The following is a 23,148-nucleotide window of genomic DNA, read 5'->3' as shown; positions in this document are numbered from 1 at the left end:
TTTAATCCCAGCACTAAGGACATAGAGGTGGGTGGATCTCTGTGAGTTAGAGGCCAGTATGGTCTATGTAACAAGTTACAGGATAGCCAGGGTTATATAGAGACCCTGTATCCAAACAAACAAATAAATGGAAAGAAGTACCCACAGAAATTGCCCCCCCCAACCTGGGGTGTTTTGAGACAGAGACAGGATTTCTCTATGTAACCCTGGCTGTCCTGGAACTAGCTATGTAGACCAGGCTGGCCTTGAACTCAGAGATCCGCCCGCCTCTGCCTCCTGAATGGTAGGATTAAATGTGTGTGCCACCACTGCCCGGCCTCTTGAGAAATTCTTGATAGCAGAACTAGTTTTCAAGGAAGTAAAACTCATGGACACTAGATCCTGAGGGATTGCACAGAACCCTGAATGTATTCCTATAGGTGAGGAGTTTGGGAGAGGGTGACACTTGGTAAGGCTTACATTTGGAGGGCACTTCATGATGGGTGTGCTTAGGACAGGCTAGGGGAACAGGCGAACAATACAGGGAACTGGCCGGGAAAGCATGTACACGTCCAAGGCATGGTTTCTGTTTGGGGCAGGGTTTGTATGTGCATGGTGCTGGAACATGACAAGAGCCACAGCAGAATGTCAGGCGTCTCTCTAGTCTGTGACTGCCCTTGAGGCAAGGTCTCTCGATTAACTGGAAGCTCACCGTGTAGGCTAAGGTAGTTGCCACCACTCCCAATGCTGGTGTCAAAGGCATGAACAGCCATGCTCCACTTTTTTTTTTTGTTTTGTTTTTTTGGTTTTTCGAGACAGGGTTTCTCTGTGGCTTTGGAGGCTGTCCTGGAACTCGCTCTGTAGACCAGGCTGGCCTCGAACTCACAAGAGATCCGCCTGCCTCTGCCTCCCGAGTGCTGGGATTAAAGGCGTACGCCACCAACGCCCTGCTACTCCTACCTCGTTTTTAAGATGTTGGCTATAGTCTATCACGCTGATTTTGTGACATATTGGTTAGCTCGTAACTAATGTTACGGATGTCTTGCGGAAAGGAAAGCAGAGTTTATCTGGGGGGGTGTGTTCTTTCAGAGTCTCAGCCTCGGCAGTGCATCAAAACTACCTAAGTGCTACTGAAAATGCAGCTCTCCAGACTGCAGATGCATCTGTATTCAGCACCTACGCCTATTCGGAAACGTCTCTTCACACTTTGCCCAGAAAGCATATAAAATGAACGAATACTTACAGGCTGAGAAACCACTAATCTCAGGGGTTATGTGACAGCCTGGGGAGGAGCCCAGGCGGGGGCAGCGAGCATCGCGTATGGCACCTGCGGTGTCAGACACGCCCCGGTGACCGCGGCCAAGTAACTGGCTGTGCGCGATCGGGTTCAGGGCGCGGGCCCGCGGCGCGCCCCACGACCGCCCCACAGTGCCCCGCGGCGCGCACACGCAGACCGCCGCTCCCGGCGTGCAGCGCTGCGGCCTCAGGCAGCCCCGCGGGGCCCGCCGGGCCGGAGCCCGAGGAGCATGGCGCTGAGACGCATCCAGAAGGTAAAGGTGGCGGAAACCGGGCCTTCCACTCCGCGGACTGCCGCAGAGACGAGAGGCCCGCGCTAAGGCGCGGCGGGGCCCCGCGTTGACACCCGCCCCGGAGCGCACTTAGGATGCGGGGGCGTGCGCGGCGCGGGGGGCGGGGTCACGCGGCCGTGTCGCGTGCACGCGCAGCTGCGGGCTGGCGTTTAGGGAGAGGCGTGGGAATGCCGAACGCGCGACCTAGCCAGCTAGGCTGAGCCAGCCGCTGGAGTAGCTCATCCTGCAGGTCGCAGTCTCCTGCTGATCCGTTAACCTAGGACTTGGGAAGTGCCTCGAAGATAAACAAAATAAGACCCAGTTCTGTTCCCCCCACCACCCATGTTGTAAACATTTTAGCTTATCTACTTTTCGTTCTTTCCCTGTCCCTGAAAAAGGTGTTTGCTGCAATTCTGTTTTGGTTTGTTTTTGTTTTTTTGAGACCGGGTCTCCATGCAGTCCTAACTGGCTTGCAACTCGCTATGTGGATCAGGCCAACCTTGATTTCCTGTAGCTCTCAAGCACTGGGAATAGAGGCGTGCACCACCATGTCCCGAATTATGCTGTACTTTGTGATTCACCTTTTCACATAGCATTGAAAGTTCGGATTTTCTGTACTGAAGAATAATACTGATAACCCTTTAAAAGGATTTATTTACTTTGCCTGGGGGTGGTGATGCGCGCCTTTAATCCCAGCACTGTGAGCAGAACTGTGAGCTCCAGGCCAGCCTGATCTACAAAGCAAGTTTCAGAACACCCAAGGCTACACAGAAACCCAGTCTCGAAAAACAACCAAAAAAAAAAAAAAACACCAAAATTAAAAAAAAAAAAGATGTATTTGCGGGCTGGAGAGAGCTCAGAGGTTAAGAGCCCTGGCTACTCTTCCAGAAGTCCTGAGTTCAATTCCCAGCACCCACACAGTGGCTCACAACTGTCTCTAATGAGATCTCGTGCCCTCTTCATGAAGGCAGAACACTGTATACATAGTAAATAAAACTTTTTTAAAACATTATAATACATAGGTAAATCTTTTTGTAAAAAGATGCATTTATTTTTAGTTTATGTGAATGGGTGTTTTGCTTGCATTGATCGAAGTGCCCACAGAAGCCAGAAGAGGGCATCTGTTCCCCAGGAACCAGTTTCCTGTGGTTCTCAGGCGCTTGACTTGACTTGGGTGCTGGAAGAGCAGTACATGCTCTTAACCTCTGAGCCATCTCCCCAGCCCCCAGGTTTTTTTGCTTTGTTTTGTTTTGGGCTCTTTGTTTTGTTTTTTGAGACAGGGTTTCTCTGTGTAGCTTTGAAGCCTGTCCTGGAACTCACTCTGTAACCAGGCTGGCCCTGAACTTTCGGGGATTCATCTGTCTCTGCCTCCTGAGTGCTGAGATTAAAGGTGTGTGCCACCGCTGCCCAACTCCAACTTGTTTTTTTGTTTGTTTTGTGTTTTACTTGTTTCATGTGTGTGAGTGTCTTATTTGTTTGTTTTGTTTTACTTGTTTTATGTGTGTGGGTGTCTGCTTGTTTGTTTTGTGTTTTACTTGTTTCATGTGTATGGGTGTCTTGTTTGTTAGTTTGTGTTTTATGAGTGTGGGTGTTTTTTTGTTCGTTTTGTGTTTTACTTGTTTCATGTGTGTGTCTTATCTGTTTGTTTTGTTTTACTTGTTTTATGTGTGTGGGTGTCTTGTTTGTTTTGTGTTTTACTTGCCTTGTGTGTGTGGTGTTCTGTCTGCATGTGTGTCTGTGCATCACATGCCTGCCTGGTGCTCTGGTGGAGGCCAGAAGAGGGCGTCAGATCCCCTGGGACTGAAGTTACTGATGCTTGCGAGCGACCACGTGGGTGCTGGGAATCAAACCCTTGTCCTCTGCAACAGCAGCCAGTGCTCTTAATTGCTGAGCCATCTATCTCTTCAATCCCATACCAACTTTTAAAAGTCCCATAGTCATTAATAACTCAAACACTTTAGAAGCTCAGCCTCAGGCTAGAGAGATGGCTTAGCAATTAAGAACACTTGTTACTCTTACAGAGGACACGGGTTTGAGTCCCAGCACCCACTTGGTGGTCCAAAACCACTGGTACTCCAGTTTCTGGGGATCAGAATTTTAATTTTTTTTTTTTTAGGATTTGTTTATTCAGCCGGACGTTAGTGGCACATGCCTTTAAACGCCTTTAATCCCAGCACTCGGGAGACAGAGGCAGGTGGATCTCTGTGAGTTCAAGGTCAGCCTGGTGGAGTGCCAGGACAGCCTCCAGAACAATACAGAGAAACCCTGTCTTGAAAAACAAAACAAAAAAATCAAAATGTTACAAAGATTCTATTCCAAAGGGAAGAACCAGGGCACAGTTAATATCAAATCCAAACGAAACCCAAATCCTCTCTGAAGTGTAAATATCTCAATGTGTGACTTCTGGGGCTCATGGGGTTCCAAAGGGCTTGGGCAGCTTGACTTGCCTGGCTCTGCCCTCCCCAACACACACACAGTTAGTCTCATAGCTGATGCCAGGAGAAAGGAGATGGAGAAGAGGAAGACGGAGAATCAGACCTTTGACTCAGGCTTGGAATTCAGCCAGCCTGCAGCTCCTTGCAGACAAGAAGCCCCATGGGGTAGGGGACGGAGCTTCATAGAGAGAGTGAGGATACCCAGAGTGTCAGGAGAGCATGTCCAGACTTAGGCCCAGATAGGGGCTATTTTTTACCCCTTCTCTTTACCTTGGACTTAGGTTAATCCTCTTCCTAAAATATGGTCTGAGCCAGGTGATTGACCACCCAGCTGGGTTAACTATTATGTTTTGGGTTAGCTTGTAATGTTAGGTCTCCATCCAAACCTGACGTTGATTCCACTGTCTTGATCAGGAGACAGCTTTCTGTTAATGGGCCTCCAATGCCACTGGAACACTCACACTTCTGAAGAGGTAATCCTAAAACCTTTTAAGAGATGAGCTAGGTAAGATTGAGGAATAAATAAAAACCTATACCTATCATGAAAATCCAGAGATACAGTTCCACGGTTGTTCACTAGAAGGGATTAGATTCTGGACTGGAGTCTCACAGTGCCCAACAGGGGTGCTCATTCAGGAGGAGTTAGGAGAAACCACAGCTTCTTACTGGCATTCTTAGCCAAGGAACCAAGGCCATTCCTACAATTGCTGCTTTTGACATCCCTGTCTCTAAACTGTCTGTCTCTCCCGTTCTCTCATTTCCCCCTCCTGAAAACGAACCCAGCTACCATTAGGGAATTGGGATGACAGTCCTGCTTCTTTCGGCTGATTGGGGTCATCAGGTATGGCAGTTGGGTTGCCTTTCCAGCAGGCCTATCTAAGGGACCCTGAACTACACTAATGGTCCCACTAGCCAGATGTAGTGAGGAAAGGAAGTTCTTGATTGGTACCTGGAAGGAAACACCAGGGAGAGGTAAAACTGGAGCCCTTTGAGCTGAGAAAATGATTCCATCTAGACAGACAACCTAGAAGATAGAACAGAGATCATTTTAATCATTTTAAAATGTCCAAAGCCAGCCGGGCGTTGGTGGCGCACACCTTTAATCCCAGCACCCGGGAGGCAGAGGCAGGCGGATCTCTGTGAGTTCGAGACCAGCCTGGACTACCAAGTGAGTTCCAGGACAGCCTCCAAAGCCACAGAGAAACCCTGTCTCGAAAAACCAAAATAAATAAATAAAATGTCCAAAGGCTATTAGAATCCCTTGGTAGGCTCACAAGAACATGCATTCATTAGGCTCCTCCTTGGCTGCTTTTTCTCTCTGGTCTCTAAGGCCTCACTCCACGGTGATGACCAGAATGTCCTTTTAGGCTGTTAGATAACCGTTGGGCCGGCGAGGCTCACAACGCAAAGTCCCTCTCAGATGGTGTGTTAGCCGGGGCTTTATAGATGCACACTTCCCTATCCTGACCACCCAGCCCCAAATAAGTACACAGAAGCTTATATTAATTACAAATGTTTAGCCAATAGCTCAGGCTTGTTATTAGCTAATTCTTGTATTTAAATCAACCCATTTCTATTAATCTGTGCATTGCCAAGTGGCTCGTGGCTTTACCTGTCCTCCAGCATTTCTTGTTTCCTCGGTGGCAGCTGGCTGACAACTGTCTGCCCTTCTTAATTCTATCATTCTCAGCTTGGCTCTCCCGCCTAACCCCCTGCCCAGCTGCCGGCCCGTTCTTTATTAACAATGAGAGTGACACATCTTCACAGTGTACAGGATTATTCCACAGCAGTTCCCCCTTTTTGTCTAATTTAGAAGGAAGGCTTTAACATAGCCATATAATCATAACAAGACTATATGCAACAAAAGCAGTATTATTAAGAGTTACAGTTGCCGGGCAGTGGTGGTGCACGCCTTTAATCCCAGCACTCCGGAGGCAGAGGCAGGCGGATCTCTGTGAGTTTGAAGCCGAGCTGGACCGACAGCCTCCAAAACAATACAGAGAAACCCTGTCTCATAAAAACCAAAACCAAAAAAAAAAAAAAAAGAGTTACAGTTAACGCCAGGTGGTGGTGGGTGGTGGCACACACCTTTAATCCCAGCACTTGTGAGGAAGGGGGATCTCTTGAGTTTGAGGCCAGCCTGGTCTATGGAGCAAGTGCCAGGAAAGGCTACACAGGGAAACCCTGTCTCAAAAAAAGAAAGAAAGAAGGAAAAAAAGAAAGAAAGAAATACAGTTACAGTATCCAGTCTATTTATATTTGACAAAACTTTGGTGAGTCTAAAGTTTCACATCTAATTTATCTTTTATCATAACTAAGAAAAACTGTAACTATGGTTATCTAGTTTTCAGCTCTGTCAAAGACCCCAGAAGGATGAAATGTTACCTAATGGTTTTCTAGAGGAACAGAACTGATAGAATGGGAAAATATATATGGGACTTGGTAGAGTGGACAGGCAGTGAGTGGTCTGGCTAGTCCAACAGTGACTGTCTGTGGAAAAGGGAGGAATTTGGTGGTTGTTTTGATCACCAGGCTGGATGCCTCAGTTGGTCTTCAGCCTCTTGGAATCCCGAAGAAGTAGGCTGTACCACCAGCAAAGGATAGCAGGGTAGATGAGCTTGCCAGCAGGAGTGAGGGCAAGCAGACAAACAGCAAAGCCTCCTTTCCATGTCCTTTTATGTGGGCGGCCACCAGAGAGTGGGGCCCAGGGTTAGCGTGGTCCTTCACACCTCACCATCCATCAAGACAATCTCTCACTAGCATGCCCCGCTGCTTGCGCTCTAATTGATTATTCCAGATGTAGTCAAATTGACAGCCAAGATTAGCCATCACAAGTTGTGACCAGGAGCCCGGAAGATGCCATCTGGATCTCATTTTGATCTTCATTTGGTTCCTAGATACAACTAATGCTCACCTTTACCTCTCTATTTTTATTTTGTTCATATGTCTGTGTGTCTTTGTGAATGTCTATGTCACATGTGTCAAAGTGCCCTTGGTGGCCAGAAGAGGGTGTTGGATCCCCTGGAGCTGGAGTTATGGTAGTTATAAGACCCTTGAAGCGGGTGCTGGGGTCTGAACTCTGGTCTTCTGGAAGAGCAGCAAATGCTGTTCACTGCTGAGCCAAATCCCTAGTCCGTTGCCTTGAACCATTTTGTATCCACCTCTGTAATCCACCAGTAGCCTCCTTCCTGGCCTCCTTTCCAGCTCTCCCCAAAGGTCTTTGCCAGAAGACTCAGTCATGACTAGGTAACCAGTGTATAAAGGCAGCTCCCTAGGCAGTAGCAACCTAACTCCTGTGCTGTATTCTAGGAACTGACTGACTTACAGAGGGATCCTCCTGCTCAGTGTTCTGCAGGACCTGTAGGTGATGACTGTAAGTATTTTCCCAGATTTCAGAGGGCTTGCAACTAAAACCTCCAATGTTATCAGGGACAAGACCACATTCCCACTCTCCTCAATTGAGAAAATCTAATTGTTTTCTTTCACATGCTCACAAATTGCTTTTTGTATGTTTGTTTTTGCTTTGTTTTGAGACAACTGAGGCTGGCCTGGAATACATAGTTGTACCCAGGTTGGCCTCAAATTCTGTATTTTCCTGTCTTATCTTCCAGATTGCTGGAATCATAAGTGAGTACCGCCTTGTCCAGTGTGGATTGCTTTTTCTTTTGTTTCTTTCCCCTTTTTGTTTGTTTGTTTGTTTGTTTTGTTGTTTATAAAGCTCAACGACATTTTCCATTTTATTAGAATTTTCGAACGATAACAATAGGACAGATGAGCTGTAAATACCATCAGTTACCAAGAGGAGAGAGATGGAGAGGAGGAGAAATAGTTGCCTATTAAGTTAGGGCTCATGAAAGGTGTGTTCAGCAGTAGAGCCCAGCTTCTGTATGAAGTCAGGAACTGGCTTCTTCAGAGACATGAGTGAGAAAGTCCAGGGAAGAGGCAGCTCGAGCATGCTTAGGATTTTGGCCAGTATCCAAACGACTAGAAAGGGAGGAAAGGAAAAGTTTTAGACCTCAGTAAAGTGGGTAGGCTAAACACTGAAGATCTGCAGGCTACTGTCTGAATTGCTTTTTCAATAGGGATCATGAACTCACCTCAGTGTGACTGGTCAGGTCACATTCCCAAGGGCGCCTACACTGTCAGAAATCATTCTTTCTCTACTGAGTCATAGAAGGCGGGTTGTCCCAGATCAGATATGGGACACTAGTACCAATGGCGCACAGCTAGTTGGAGAGGGCTGTCCTTGTGAGCCATGCTGGCAGGGGGACTGCAAGGGGTGTGGTAGGTGCTGCATGCCTCTGCCCAGAGGAGAAGACAGCGTGGGTAACTGTTCTCCCACCCCTGAGCTTCTCCACAGGGAGCTAGAAGGACAGCTCTGGCCAGACCTCAGCCACCTCGCAGCACACTGGCTAGAAGCTGAGTCACCTACCAGTAGGGTTTCCAGGCCCTCCTTCTGCTCACCGTCCCCTTTCAACTCATGAACTGTTGGGGATCTAGACAGTCGTCCTCGTAATTGTGCAGGACTATACAGTGACAGGGAAAGAGCAAGGAAGGGTGGAATCTTCCACACAGCAAAGAATTGAGGAGTGGGGTCTAATCCAGTGGGAACAAGCGATGATGGCTACTCTGGATTGAATCATCGTAGAAACAAACCTCAGCCTTGCCTGTAAGAAATTCTAGATTGGGTTGAGGTGAGAAGATCCACCCTGAATGTGTGTGGTACCATTCCATGGTAGGAGTCCCAGAATACATCAGAAGGAAGCTAGCTAAGCTTCAGCAGTTGTCTCTCTCTCTGTGCCTCCTGTCTGTGGAGGCCGTGGTCAGCTGTCTGGAGCTCCTGCTGCCGTGACTTCTCTGCCATGATGGACTGTACCCCAGAACTGTGAGCTAGAGTAAATCCCTCCCTCTTTAAGTTGCCTTTTTCAAGTGTTCTGTTGTAGCAATATGGATAGCCCCTAATACAGTCACAGGGCCTATCAGGTGAATGGATAGATAAAATGTGGACATGGTTTGATTCCCAGCACTCACATGATGGCTCATAACCATCCCTAACTCGCAAGTTCAGCCCTCTTCTGGACTCTGCAGGCACCAGGCATGCATATGGTACTTGTAAAGGGAAGCCTTCCCACCATCCTGGTTCCAGAGCTGCATCAGTACCAAATAAACACACAGGAGGCTATATTAATTATGAAGCTGTTGGCCTTGCTTGTTTCTTACTGGTTAGCTCTGACTTAAGTATTTACCCCATAATTGTTAATCTAAGTATTTCTCTTACCGGAGCAAAGTTCCGGACATCTTATTTCTGTGACGGGCTATATTGTTGACTCCCTGTGTTTCTCCTTCCCAGCATACTCCTCGACTCCTAGTCCCACCTATCTTGCTTCCCTATTGGCCAACAGTGCTTTATTGACATATACACAGGACTTCCCCAACAGGTACTCACTCATACATTCATGTAGGCTAAACATTCACACAGAAAATAAAAGTAAATCTTACAAAAAGAATATTAATGCATATAATCTCACTGGATTGTTTTGTTTTGTTTTTCGAGACAGGGTTTCTCTGTAGCTTTAGAGGCTGTCCTGGAACTCACTCTGTAGACCAGGCTGGTCTAGAACTCACAGAGATCCACCTGTCTCTGCCTCCCACGTGCTGGAATCAAAGGTGTGCACCACCATTGCCTGGCTGGATTGTACATTTAAAAGCTGTATAAATGGCCAGGCATAGTGATATATGCCAGTCATTCCAACACTTGGAGGTTGACATAAGAGAGTCACAAATTCAAGGCCAGCCTGGGTTAAATAGTAGACCTTGTTTTAAAACATAAAACACAAAGCTGGGCAGTGGTGGTGCCCAACTTTAATGCCAGCACTCAGGAGGCAGAGGCAAGCAGACCTCTGAGTTTGAGGCCAGTATGGTCTGTAGAGCAAGTTTCAGGACAGTCAGGGCCACACAGAGAAACACCGTCTTGAAAATGCAAATAAATTAATATATAAGTAAATCACACAAACACACAAGCCATTTATACAAACTGTGTAAGTATGTGCATGTGAGGGTCAGAGATATTCCCCACTTTATTTTTTAATTAATTATTATATATATATACTTTATTATTTTATTTATATGTATGTCTGTTCACAACAATGCCTTCAGAAACCAGAAGATCCCCTGGAACTGGAGTTACAAGCAGTTGTGAGCAGCTTGGAAGTGAACCTGGGTCCTCTGGAAGAGCAGCCACTGCTCTTTAACAATCCAACTATTTCTCCAGCCCCTTCATCTTACTTTTTGAGACAGAGTCTTTCACTGAACCTGGAACTCACCTCTTTGACTAGACTGACTGGTTAACCACCTAGTCCCTAAGATGCACCTATCTCTCTCTCTCTCTCTCTCTCTCTCTCTCTCTCTCTCTCTCTCTCTCTCTCTCTCTCTCTCTCTCTCTCTCTCTCACTAAGTCATCTCTTCACTAAGTCATCTCCTTGGCCCTGTAATTTTTTTTTTTTGGTTTTTCGAGACAGGGTTTCTCTGTGGCTTTGGAAGCTGTCCTGGAACTCACTTTGTAGACCAGGCTGGCCTCGAACTCACAGAGATCTGCCTGCCTCTGCCTCCCGAGTGCTGGGATTAAAGGCGTGCGCCACCAATGCCCGGCTGGCCCTGTAATTTTTTTTAGACAGTGTTGATAGCCTTAAATTTTGAACATCTTGTAAATGGTTATTTTTATGTTAATATATAATTTTTATTCATTTATTTACTTTTTAAGATTTATTTATTTATTATATATACACTTTTCTGCCTATATGTATGTCTGAACAACAGAAGAGGACACCGAATCTCATTATAAATGCTCGTGAACCACCATGTGGTGCTGGGAATTGAACTCAGGACCTCTGGAAGAGCAGCCAGTGATCTTAACCTCTGAGTCACTATCACTTAATAAGAATTTTTTTAAGAACTGAAGAGATGATTCAGTGAGTACATAAGTACCTGAGTTTGATACACAGTACCCACCCTGAAGTTACATACCTGTAATCCTAGTTCTGTTGAGATAGCTAATGGGTAAAGAGTGCCTTCCGAACATGGAAACTTGAATTTGATCCCCAGAGCCCATGTAAAAGTGGAAGGAGAGAACCGACTCCACAGACTACCATCCTCTGACTTCCCGTGCAAGCCATGGCACATGAGGGGTCCTACACAGACATCATACATACAATGAGAATAAATAAAAGCTTAAGAACCAAATAGTTAGCATGAGATGGAATTAAAACAGTCAAAGCAAAAGAAGTGATATTTTCACTGGGCGTTGGTGGCGCACGGCTTTAATCCCAGCACTCGGGATGCAGAGGCAGGTGGATCTCTGTGAGTTTGAGGCCAGCCTGGTCTACAGAGAGAGTTCCAGGGCAGGGTCCAAAACAATACAGAGAAACCCTGCCTCGAAACCACCCCCCCAAAAAAGTGATATTTTCAAGTCAGGAGTGACTCAGCCTGTAAAGGTTCTTACTGCTCACATCTAATGACCTGAGTCCAATCCCCAGAACTCACAGATGACACCAGAGTCATCTTCTGACTCTATATGTGCACTGTGGCACCATGTACATGCAACAATAGCAATTTAAAATGATTTAAAGAGGCTGGAGAGATGGCTCAGAGGTTAGGAGCACTGACTTCTTTTCCCAAGGTCCTGAGTTCAATTCCCAGCAACCACATAGTGGCTCACAACCATCTGTAATGAGATCTGGTGTCCTCTTCTGACAGGCAGTCAGAACACTGTATACATAATAAATAAATAAATCTTTTCTAAAAAATGTTTTAAAGAAGGGATATTTCCAGTTGGGCAGTGGTGCTTTAATCCCAGCACTTGGGAGGCAGAGGCAGGCAGATCTCTAAGTTTGAGGCCAGCCTGGTCTACAGAGTGAGTTCCACCAAATAAAAGAAGGGTTATTTTTGTTAGCTCAGGCAACTGTAAGTAGCCATTGATTGAAGTATTGAGGATTATCTCTGAGCTGCTTGGCGGCCTCTCTGCAGAAGCTTCTCTTTAGCCCTGTGCACTAACATTAGTATTGTCTCTGTCCTGCTGACATGAACTGAGCCTGGAGAGTATTTGAACAGGTGACAGGAAAACCAAGTCAGGTCCAGACCTTAAACCTTGCTGTACTTCAGTACTTGTCATGAGCTTATATGAGACGAATCCTCTTGAGATGAAGACCTCTAAAAACTCAGAAGCCCACCCCATGAGGGAAGAGATAGCTTCAACAGAGGCTCTAGAGTCCATTGCCCCGAGGTACTCTGGAGCCTTGGTTGGATGTGGCTATTTGGAGCATTGGGGCAGCCTTGATAAGCACACAGGAGCTGCTTCCGGCAGGCACAGGCAGAGCAGTAAAGACAGCCCAAGACCCTGGAAAGAACAGGAGGTCAGATAAGAAAGTTGGGCTGCCGGAGGGCAGGAAGTTGAGAAGGACAAGACTTTATCTTGATTGGTCATCAAGTCCTCAGAACTGCCTGGGTCACTGGGTGAGAAGACTTGAGTGACCAGGAGGCCCCGCAGGCCAAGAGAGACTCTGAAAAAGGCCTTCAAATGAATCAAGGGAAAAACTGGGAACCAGAAGAGGCCTGTCAACACATGTAAAGTGGCAGAAGACTAGCCAAGGCACAGTCTGCATGCAGACAGTGCTGGATTGAGGTTACGCCTAAGCAGTAAATTTGTTATGGGGCTGGAGAAAGGTCTCCTCGGGTAAGAGCACTTGCTGCTCTTTCAGAGAGCCTGATTTCCGTTCCCAGCAGCCATGTGGCATGCACAACTGTCTTCAGCTCCAGTTCCAGGGGGTCCAGCACTACATTAGCCTCCTCAGTACCAGGTACATATGTGACACACATGCATACATGCAGACAAAATACCCATACACATCAAATAAAAAATAAATCTTGAAAGAAAAATCAAAAGAATTGCCCTTAACCAAAAAAGATGTGCGAGATCTTTAAACCTGATCTCTGAGAGATGATCGTCAGTCGTGTCACAGTGGAGTCTTGCTAACGCTCAGCACTGCTGCACAGGTAAGCATTTCTGATGGGCAGAACTGTGTCTAGGAGAGTTAGTTTGGGTCTATGTCACCCTGGTAACTATAACCCTGGATGCAGTAGCTTCCAATGATGCTGGGAGTCCTGGTGAATTACAAAACTTGAGAGTACTTTTCTAAGCCCCAAGCTTGTAGACAAGTGCCAGAAATGAGGTGGGTCTGTGTGGACCTTGTGCCCTGAGCTTAGCGGCACCTTCTCAGCAGAACAGATGCCTTCAGTGAGGGCCCCTCATATGCACATGTTTCTCTTGTCTTGCAGTGTTCCACTGGCAGGCCACCATCATGGGCCCGGTAGGTAGTGCTGCTACATGCTCAGCTCTGGTTTGTTTCTCGTACTTCATGTTTCCTTCAAGCATTGATTTCTTCCTATGTCTTGCCCTTCCAGAATGACAGTCCTTACCAAGGAGGTGTTTTCTTCCTGACCATCCACTTCCCAACAGATTATCCTTTCAAGCCCCCAAAGGTGAGGCTGCCCCCAACTCCCATAAAGTTTTGATAAAAGGCTTATGATGACCTACTGTGTCACAAGAGCTGTGTGTGTACCTTCTCCCAGGGCTCTGCCATTCCAGATCAATGGTTACAACCTGCTGGGACATTAAACTGCAGACACTCATAATTAGTCCTTGCCTTAAAGGTTCTCTTGCTGTGATAAAATGTCATGACCAGTCACCTTGGAGAAGAAAGGGTTTATTTCGTCTCACGACTCTTAGTTCACACTCCATCAGTAGGGCTGTCAGAGTAGAAACTCAAGCAGGAACCTAGAGACAGGACATGCGCAGAGACTATGGAGGAATGACGCTTACTGCCTGACTTCTCACGGCTTGCTCAGCCTGCTTTCTTATACAACCCAGAATGGCACCACCCACAGTGAGCTGGGTCTCCAACACCAATCATTGATCAAGAAAATGCCCTGTAGCCAGGTGGTGATGCATGGTCTTTAATCCCAGCACTCAGGAACAAAGACAAGTAGATCTCTGAGTTCAAGGCCAGCCTGGTCTACAGAGTGAGTTCCAGGACAGCCAGAGCTACAAGGTAACACCCTTTCTTGATAAAAAATAAATAAATAAATTCTTTTTCATCCCAGCCACCCAGACTAAAGCAGAAAAGAGTGAGGGTGAACTTTATCTGGCTGTTTCTTACGATGACTCTGCTTCCTCGTTGTAACCATAATTAGAGTTGATTTTTGCAGACATTGGGCTTTGGGGTTCTTTCTGCCACCCTGCTTGTTATTCCTCACAGCACAGTGCATAGGGAAGTTGGCATCGGTCCCCCATGTTCAAAATGAGAGTCCAGCGAGAAATGGGTCAGGGAGCTTCTCTTAGTTGCCTGCCTGTGCCCTCTTAGGAGCTGGGTGGGTGCACTGCTGACACAACCCAGCAGAAGCTATTTCTTCCTTTGGATTCTTTTACCGATTTCCTTGTGGCTTATCTGACTTGATGTCTTCTTCTTACAGGTTGCTTTCACTACCAAAATCTATCACCCTAATATCAACAGCAATGGCAACATCTGCCTGGACATCCTGAGGTCCCAGTGGTCCCCAGCATTGACTGTGTCCAAAGGTAGAAAGACTGACATGTTCTCAGCATGCCTGTCTCACATACTTACCTTTGCTGGTTAGTGTTCATGGAAGCCCAGGAAGAACAGGTGACCTCTGCACATCACAGAGCCCTGCCCAAGGGAGATGGCGTGTAAAGCTCAGTACCTACGCCCTAATCATTCTCAGCAGCCAGTTGCTATGTGATGCTCAAAACTTCCAGTTGGGTACAAGAAAGCAATATCAACTCTACTTGCATTTTTCTTTCTTTTTTTTTTTTGGTTTTTCGGGAGGCAGAGGCAGGCGGATCTCTGTGAGTTCGAGGCCAGCCTGGTCTACAAAGTGAGTTCCAGGACAGCCTCCAAAGCCACAGAGAAACCCTGTCTCAAAAAAAAACAAAAAAAACAAAAAAAAAAAAATAAAGGCGTGCGCCACCAACGCCCAGCTGCATTTTTCACCTACAAGTCAAAAGGCACATATTAAACTTCTTTTCCTCTTTTCATTCATCCAAGGAGGACCAATAGGTGATAAAGATGTGAGTCGTTTCTGAAAGACAGATGCAGGACCTGATCTCAAGAGTCTGTGAAGAAACTTCCTTTCCAAAAACAAGTGATAATGAGCATGTCGGTGGATGAGATTAAGGATTCAGTTTAGCCAGGCATGATGGGACATGCCTCTAATCCCAGCACTGGGAGGCAGAGGCAGAGAGTGAGTTCGAGTCAGCCTGGTCTACAGGATAGTTAGGATTACACAATGAAATCCTGCTCAAAAAACAAAATAAGAAGGAAGGAAGGAGGGAGGGAGGGAGGGAAGGAAGGAAGGAAGGAAGGAAGGAAGGAAGGAAGGAAGGAAGGAAGGAAGGAAGGAAGGAAGGAAGGAAGGAAAAACCCAACGTAAACCATGCGACAGAGCTAGGGGTGCTCCTGAACTAAGACTGAGAACAGGTGTGGGGAGGTGGAATATCAAAAGCCACCCCCAGATAAGTGGGGCGTAAGGCAAAGCAAATGGCAGAGTGTTGGGCATTGGGAGAGGCTCCAAACCGGGGCAACTGGCAAGACAGGCTTTTGCAGAAGAGGATCTAGTAGGTGCAGGACAGAGCCACTAGCTCGGTACTGTGCAAGGTCACAGTGGACTCTAACAGCCAGCACACAGGTCAGCATTCTGCCAAAATGACTCTTCTCTGAGGTGTACCTCAGCTAGGCAGCCTCATCCCACTGCCCAGGAAAGGCAGGGGCAGCCGTCAGAGTCTGCCAGCCCCCAGGGCCAGTGGCATCTTAGATTAGCAGTCAGAGAGGAGGGAGGAGGGAGAATAGTGGCAGGGAACTTGAGACAGGACAGGCAGCCCTGAGTGGTGGGAGGGAGGTCCTCAGCCCTCGAGGGGCAGGCTTCGGAACATTAGCAGAATTGAGTCCCTTCACTAAAGGGGACCCATCCTTCCCTTAGGTAGCTTTAACTGCTGTCAGGACGTTGGACACTGAAGCCAGTTTGTTTTGAGTCACAGTAGAGTTAGGGCAAAGCACAAATACAGTTCTCAAAGTTTCATCTGCTCCTTCCGAGCCCTGGTACATGACTTCTTTGTCCAAGGCCTTTGACACTGTCCCCAACACAGGAGAGCATACAAGCAGGAAGCTGTGTTGGCTTTGCAGTCCTGGTTCAGAGACTCACTCTAACATCAGTATTCTGAATCCCTGTTTTCTTACCAGTAAACAAAACTTGCGGGGCACTACAGATGTGTGGTGTGGGCACAGCCTGGGGTTCCGCAAGAGTGTGAGAGCCAAGACTTGAGGGCTCCCAGGAAGTAGAAGGTAAAGGCCCCGAGCACAGGGGAGGGCTCCTAGAGCAGTGTGCTAGACTACACTGTGACGCGGTCGTGCTGGCGTTCCAACAGCAAGTATATGACCAGAGCAGAATCGTTAAATTTGAGTGTTGAGGGAAGCAGAAAGTACCCTTCAGGAGATTCCCTGGACACAACAAGTAACGCCCAGGCTCATGGCCTCTGCTGACTGACCTTTCTTTTCTTCCTAGTTCTCTTATCCATCTGCTCTCTGCTCTGCGACCCCAACCCTGATGACCCGCTGGTGCCAGAAATAGCTCACACCTACAAGGCTGACAGAGAGAAGTATGCGTCCTCTTTGGCTTGGCTTTGTGTGAGGCTGCCCAGGTTCCCACGGACATCTTCCTGCCCAAGCCCAGCCTGTGTATGCAGTGGGTGTGCCCTGGGCTTAGCCTCCTGGTTCTTCCTAACACGATCTTTGACTCAGACGAGGGAGAAGGGATAAAAGCACTTTGCCCTCCTGGATAGCTCACCAACTACCACTGCTGAATCCTAAAATATTGTCAAGTCCTGACCTGAGGACAGCTAAGCCAGTGGTCAGCCAACAAGAAAATTCTGGATTAAATTAGAAGGTTTATGACAAAATAAGGGGGGAATCTGCTCGGACATTCCCAGTCAAGATGGGCAGCACTGCCAAGGTTAGTTTGCTGGTGAAAGTTAGAAGTCCCAAGTGTGCAATCAGCAGCCGCAGCCCTCACTGCCAGTGTTTAGACACTGGTTTCCAGACCCAGAATTGTAGGACTCCCTCCCTCTGCCACACATAGCCTGGTCCTGAAGCTTGGCTGCTAAAGCACGTGCAGGAGTCACCAGCGTGTGTCAGTTCCTGAGCAGGGTTCAGTATGGCAGTTCCTGAGCAGGGTTCAGTGTGTCAGTTCCTGAGCAGGGTTCAGTGTGTCAGTTCCTGAGCAGGGTTCAGTGTGTCAGTTCCTGAGCAGGGTTCAGTATGGCAGTTCCTGAGCAGGGTTCAGTGTGGCAGTTCCTGAGCAGGGTTCAGTATGGCAGTTCCTGAGCAGGGTTCAGTGTGGCAGGGCCTGAGCAGGGTTCAGTGTGGCAGGGCCTGAGCAGGGTTCAGTGTGGCAGGGCCTGAGCAGGGTTCAGTGTGTCAGTTCCTGAGCAGGGTTCAGTGTGGCAGGGCCTGAGCAGGGTTCAGTGTGGCAGGGCCTGAGCAGGGTTCAGTGTGTCAGTTCCTGAGCAGGGTTCAGTGTGTCAGTTCCTGAGCAGGGTTCAGTGTGTCAGTTCCTGAGCAGGGTTCAGTGTGGCAGGGCCTGAGCAGCAGACTTACTGATGGCACAGCCCACTCTGTGGCTCTTTTTGTTTTGTTTTGTTTTTTTCGAGGCAGGGTTTCTCTGTATTGTTTTGGAGTCTGTCCTGGAACTCACTCTGTAGACCAGGCGGGCCTCGAACTCACAGAGATCTGCCTGCCTCTGCCTCCCGAGTGCTGGGATTAAAGGTGTGAGCCAACCAACGCCTGGCTCTTTTTAGATTTTTAATTTTATGTGTATGGGTGTTTTGCTTGTATACATGTCTGTGTACCACGTGCATATGTGGTACACACAGAAGAAGGCATTGGCTCCCCTGGAGCTAGAATTACAGAGGCTTGTTAGCTGTCATGTAGGTGCTGGGAATTGAACCTGGGTACTCTAGAAAGAGCAGCCAGTGATCTTTGTTGTTACTGTTTGGTTTGGTTTTGGTTTGCCATCAGTTCTCATTACAATATGAAACTAAATGCACACACCTACAGACCCGCCACCAGGTACGGGTGTGGCCCGTGAGCTTTACACCGGCCTGTCTAGTCTTCCCCCACAGCCCCACAAAGCAGATGGTGTTTCATGGTTCACGGTAAACAGTCAAGGGACGTGACAAGTCATTCACAAAGAGGTGACCCAGCTACAGAGGGTCACGTGGATTCACAGAGTATGCCAGCGTTCTGGAGTTTGTGTACCAGACAAACTGGATATTCCAAGCTGAACTCCTTCCACATCCTGCGTTTATACTGAAGGGCATGGGAGAGAAAAGATGAGGTTTTACATTATTGCATGTCCACCACAAGTAGTTATGGAGGAGCAACAGGAAACAGCAAGCTAATGGGTTACGCCCGTGACTGAACTGCTTCTGTTCCTAGGAAAGCCTTTGTCTGACTTGTCCGTCAGTCCCAGATGCCTGAGCAGCCGCAGACTTGCTCCTCATGTTCTCTACTCCACACTGAAAGGGTAGCATTTCAAGTGAGGGTGCCCCTCCATCTGCTCTTTTCTTCCAGATACAGCAGACTAGCGAGAGAGTGGACACAGAAGTACGCTACGTAAGTGCCGGAAGGCTCCATGGGAGACATCGTCCAAGAGAAGCTTGCCAGCAGAGTGGCCGTCCTGTGAAGCTCTGAGCTGTTGGCTAAGGCACTCACAGAACACCCTGCGTTCACACGTGTTGACCACTCGCTTTCTCTGGCTGCAGCATGTTGGTGCCACTTTCAGCCATTGTGGCCTTGACAGTGTCACACCTTTGATGCCAAATCAGCAACCGTCGTTATGCTCTGCCGTCTTCCTGGTCTATGCCCCAGCTTGTCTGCTTGTCTCTGGGGAATCAAGCCATGCATGCCTCCCCTACTTGTCCTCAAATTGTGTCACTAGTCACCGTGGCACCCCCCCAGGGGCCCAGTCTGCTCCCTAACCACACGACCTTGCCTTTAGGACACAGTTCTACCCTGAGGGCCCAGGGCAAAGTGGCCTTTCTCCATACCGCTGTCTGCCACAGAGCTACGCCCTCTGTAGTGCTATATACTGCATTTCTCTCCTCACACCAAACAGCTAGTGGGAAACATCAGGATATATAAAGCATGCAACACCCCAAGAAAGAGGATGACATCAGACGTGGAGAGATGGGGTTATGCTTTCGTGTGTGGCGAAGCTTTCCCCCGCTCTTCTCTCACAGGGAACTTAACATGAAGTTCAAGCAAACGTCATTCACAGGCTGGAACACAAGGGGGAAGAGGGACTTTAAACCCAAATAAAAGTGAAATCCCTCAGAACTATGAAAATTGACATTCTTTTCTCCTTTCAGACAGTATAAACTGAACAGTTTCTCTGGAGATTTGAATAGGCCTTGCGTGCTTGGCTTCCTCTGTGGCCTTTCTGAAGGAGCAAGGTTTGCTTTCAAGAGTTCAGAGCTTTGAGACAAGAGTGAGTGCATCTGCATGGGGGAAATGTGTTTTCTGAAGACAATTCTGTTAGCCCAAGCTGGCCTTGAATTCTGGTCTCTGTGTTCTGAAAGTTGGGCTTACTAGCATGTGCCACCACATCTGGCTAGGAAAGAAAGCTCTAGAAAGGACTGCAAAGGAGAAGGAAAGCTAAGGAGTTTCTCGAGAGGGCTCTTTGTATTTTTGTTGTTGTTTTAGGTGAGCTCTCACAATATAATCCAGACTGGCCTAAAACTAGAGATCCATTCTCCTTGAGAGATAACAGGTTGTATCCATGACACCTAGATGAAACTTAGTCTTCTGCATTGGTTATAAAGCTAGTCTGTTTCCAGGGACTAATGGATGGTGAACCAGAATGGGGAGAGGAGGGAAAAACTGTGCCACCTAAAGACCGGCTGAGACCTGTGAGAGCAAGGAGCAAGACATGTACTGACCTAACATTTGAGCTCCAGCCAAAGGAGATTGGTTTGCTCTGAAAACAAGTAGCTAGGCATGGTTGTGCACACCTGTAATACCAGCATTCTGAGAAGTGGAGGAAAGAGATTCAAGACCAGCCTCGACTAAATAAGACTGCCTAAAATAGAAAAGAGTTAGCCAGTGAAAACACGATTCTGAGCTCATTCACACCACTTTGGCAAAGCCTCATGTTTGCCCTCATTTAGGATCTCATTAGTCTTTAGGGCTCTAAGTCTTTGTTCCTTGTTCCTCACCCTGTTGAGAGTTGCTCTTTAAATTTCTGTTTCTTAAATATTAGGGGAAAGAATGTTACTACTGAAGTGCACTGCAAGACTGTTACCACGTTTCTCTCCCAAGCTGCAACATCATGTGCTATATGAAGTTGTGTACTTCAACTCAATGGAACACAGCATTTTGCAGATGATAACCCAGCCAGGAAAGGGACATCAGAGGCAGGCTGCTGGGAAAGTCCTGGCCCAACATGGTGTTGAGGCTATGAGCATGTATATTTTAGTCTTTCAAGCTTAGTAGTTTATAACTCCAAGCAAGCATCCCTTTTTCTAGGTCTAAAGTATCCCCCAAGCCAGTCCTCTGCTGGAGAATGAGTAGTGGGAAAAGAAAAGATAGCCCTTTGATGTTCCCAGCGCAAATTACTAATGAATTGCAAGCCTAAAATGAGCTACATACCTGCCAGACCACTTGGACAGCCTTGTACTCAGGCAAAGCCTTGAATACTCTGCCACTGAGAAGGGGGCCCACCTATTTGTCATGCTCCCAGGGTTCTGGTCAACCTGGGGAACAGGCTCTTAGGTCAAAAGCCTTATTTTGAAGATGGCCATGGTGTGGTTGGTCCTGTGTCATATCTGTAAATACTATACTTCTCCCCCCTTCCCCCAGATAGGATTTCTCTTTGTAACAGCCCTGACTGTCCTGGAACTCACTCTGTAGACCAGGCTGGCCTCTAACTCACAGAGATCCGCCTGCCTCTGCCTCCCGAGTGCTGGGATCAAAGGTGTGCCACCAACGCCCAGCTAAAAACATACTTCTAAATACAGTCCTAGATCAGTAACTGAACAGCAGATCTGTAAAGTCAATGTAAGGTGATCTCCCCTGTCCCCAGTGGACCATAGAGATCAGAGATGCATGGGTTTACATCAGTGGTTCTCAACTGGTGGGCGGAGACCCCTTTGGGGGTCGCATATCAGATATTTACCATTCATAATAGAAGCAAAATTACAGTTATGAAGTAACAACAAAATAATTTAATGGTCTGGGATCACCACAACATGGTGAGCTATATTAAAGGGCTGCAGCATAGGAAGATTGAGAACCACTGGTTTAAGTGATCTGTGAAGAATGAATTACTATTGGGGCTGAGTGGAGAAGAGCATTTTTTCACAAACTTGAAGACCTGTGCTCAAACAAACCTGCTTTAAAAGCTGGGTTTGGCTCTGTATATCTATAACCAGTACTATGAGGAGGCAGAGGAAGATCACTTATGAGTTACTGGCCATCAGCTTGGCTTCAAGTTCAGTGAGAGACCTGCCTCTAAGGCATAAGGAGGAGAAGGAAAGAGCAGAGCACTTGACATTGTCTTCTGCCCTCCACAAAGCACGCAAGTATGCTCGCCCGTCCGCCCCATGTGCATGTACCACACACACAATATGTGTCACCTCTCTTGGAAGATGTGAGCTTGCTAAATGGAGCGGAAGGGTTTTTTAATACTTTTTTTTTGAGACAGGGTCTCACTTGTAGTCAGGATTTCACTGTGTGGACGTGGCTGACCTCAAACTCATAGAGATCTACCTGCCTCTTGGCCTCCCAGATTCAGGAATTAAAGTCACCTGCTACCATGCCCATCTTTTATATATTTGTGTGATAGTTTAAGTACACCATGTCCATGTCTGGGGTCAGCAGAGATCAGAAGGGGTGTTTTAGGACTGGAGTAACAGAGGGTTGCGAGCAGCCATATGGGTGCTGGGTGTTGAACCTCGGTCCCCTGGAAAAGCAGCCAGTGCTCTTAACTACCAAGCTATTACAGCAGCAGCAGCAGGACTAGCATCACCACCAACACCGCCTTGGTTTTTCTTTTTTTGTCCTTGAGACAGGGTCTCTCTGCGTAGCTCTGACTATCCTGGAACTCACTATGATGGCTTGCCTCTGCCTCCCCAGTGCTGGGGTTAAAGGCACACACCACTACACCTGGCTTTCCAGCCCCATTCTTGCCGCATTTTATTTTATTATTATTTGGGGGGGGGGTTTCGAGAGAGTTTCTCTGTATTGTTTTGGAGGCTGTCCTGGAACTCACTCTGTAGACCAGGCTGGCCTCGAACTCACAGAGATGTGCCTGCCTCTGCCTCCCGAGTGCTGGGATTAAAGGCGTGCGCCACCAACGCCCCTTGCCGCATTTTAAATGTAGAAACTTTTAGTATCATTTCTCTTGCTGTAATAAAGTACCCTGACAAAAGGCAATTTATAGAAGGTTTACAGTCATCATAAGGAAGTTCAGACAACTGTTTTTGAAGTAGAGGTGAAGCGCAGAGCAGGTTCTCTTCATTATCGAGCTTTTTTTTTTTTTTTTTTTTTTAAGACGATCCTGACTGATGATGTCCTGGACGACCAGAACTCCAGCTGTCTCCTGAGTGCTAGGATCACAGGTGCGCACCACCACGCAGATGATATTTTATTTTCGGTCAGGGTTTCTCGGTGTACACCTGGCTGTCCTGGAACTTGCTCTGTACATACACCAACCTAGCCTTAGAGATCCGCCTGCCTCTGCTTCCCGAGGGCTGGGGTTACAGGAGCGCCCACCGCCCAGCCATCAGATCGTTTCTGACGCGCGGGTCACACGCGGGGGTCCACGCCTGGAGAGACTTGGGCATCTGAGCGAGCGAGGTGCTCCGACTCCCGGCCACGCCCTGAGGGCTGCGGACGAGGACACCAGGCCCCGCAGCCTCTCTCGGATTCCAATTCCCCAACACTTCCACTCTACCCGCAAACTAGAGTGCAGACTCTCTACTTCCGCCTCCGGCCTCAGGGGCGCGGCTTCCGCACCTCGGAGGCGAGGCTTCCGGCCTCCGG

General features: G+C 47.7%; 2 protein-coding genes and 1 long non-coding RNA gene across 5 annotated transcripts in view; 1 reads left to right on the top strand and 2 right to left on the bottom strand.

The window, feature by feature from the left end:
* Positions 1 to 1,328, bottom strand: part of LOC101832768 (up-regulator of cell proliferation) — a 37,662-nt gene extending 36,334 nt beyond the window's left edge. Inside the window, exon 1 of the mRNA XM_040746748.1 lies at positions 1,223 to 1,328. The gene's annotated coding sequence lies outside the window, so the exon portion shown is untranslated. The remainder of the gene's footprint in view (positions 1 to 1,222) is intronic.
* A 79-nt stretch (positions 1,329 to 1,407) lies between these two features.
* Positions 1,408 to 19,443, top strand: Ube2d4 (ubiquitin conjugating enzyme E2 D4 (putative)). 3 transcript variants are annotated; one of them, XM_005086756.4, is made up of 7 exons: positions 1,408 to 1,529; positions 7,292 to 7,355; positions 13,313 to 13,344; positions 13,439 to 13,516; positions 14,507 to 14,612; positions 16,613 to 16,706; positions 18,679 to 19,443. In XM_005086756.4, the coding sequence occupies exons 1-7, from the start codon at positions 1,506 to 1,508 to the stop codon at positions 18,722 to 18,724; spliced, it is 444 nt and encodes a 147-aa protein (XP_005086813.1). In that variant the 5' UTR covers positions 1,408 to 1,505; the 3' UTR covers positions 18,725 to 19,443. The 3 variants fall into 3 exon arrangements, with proteins under 3 accessions (XP_005086813.1, XP_021079109.1, XP_040602688.1); XM_021223450.2 differs by having other exon boundaries at positions 16,613 to 16,785; XM_040746754.1 differs by lacking the exon at positions 1,408 to 1,529 and adding an exon at positions 7,594 to 7,609 and having other exon boundaries at positions 7,335 to 7,355; positions 16,613 to 16,785.
* Positions 7,707 to 11,170, bottom strand: LOC121140762. Its single transcript, XR_005877667.1, has 2 exons — positions 11,006 to 11,170; positions 7,707 to 7,966 (listed from the first exon to the last, which is right to left on the bottom strand). It is a non-coding gene; the product is annotated as an uncharacterized LOC121140762 (long non-coding RNA).
* Positions 19,444 to 23,148: the final 3,705 nt, after the last annotated feature.

Source organism: Mesocricetus auratus, unplaced genomic scaffold, assembly GCF_017639785.1.
Source record: "Mesocricetus auratus isolate SY011 unplaced genomic scaffold, BCM_Maur_2.0 Super-Scaffold_100006, whole genome shotgun sequence".
Lineage (NCBI taxonomy): Eukaryota > Metazoa > Chordata > Mammalia > Rodentia > Cricetidae > Mesocricetus > Mesocricetus auratus.
Note: the sequence above shows the minus strand (reverse complement) of the source record. Positions and strands in the feature narration are given on the sequence as shown.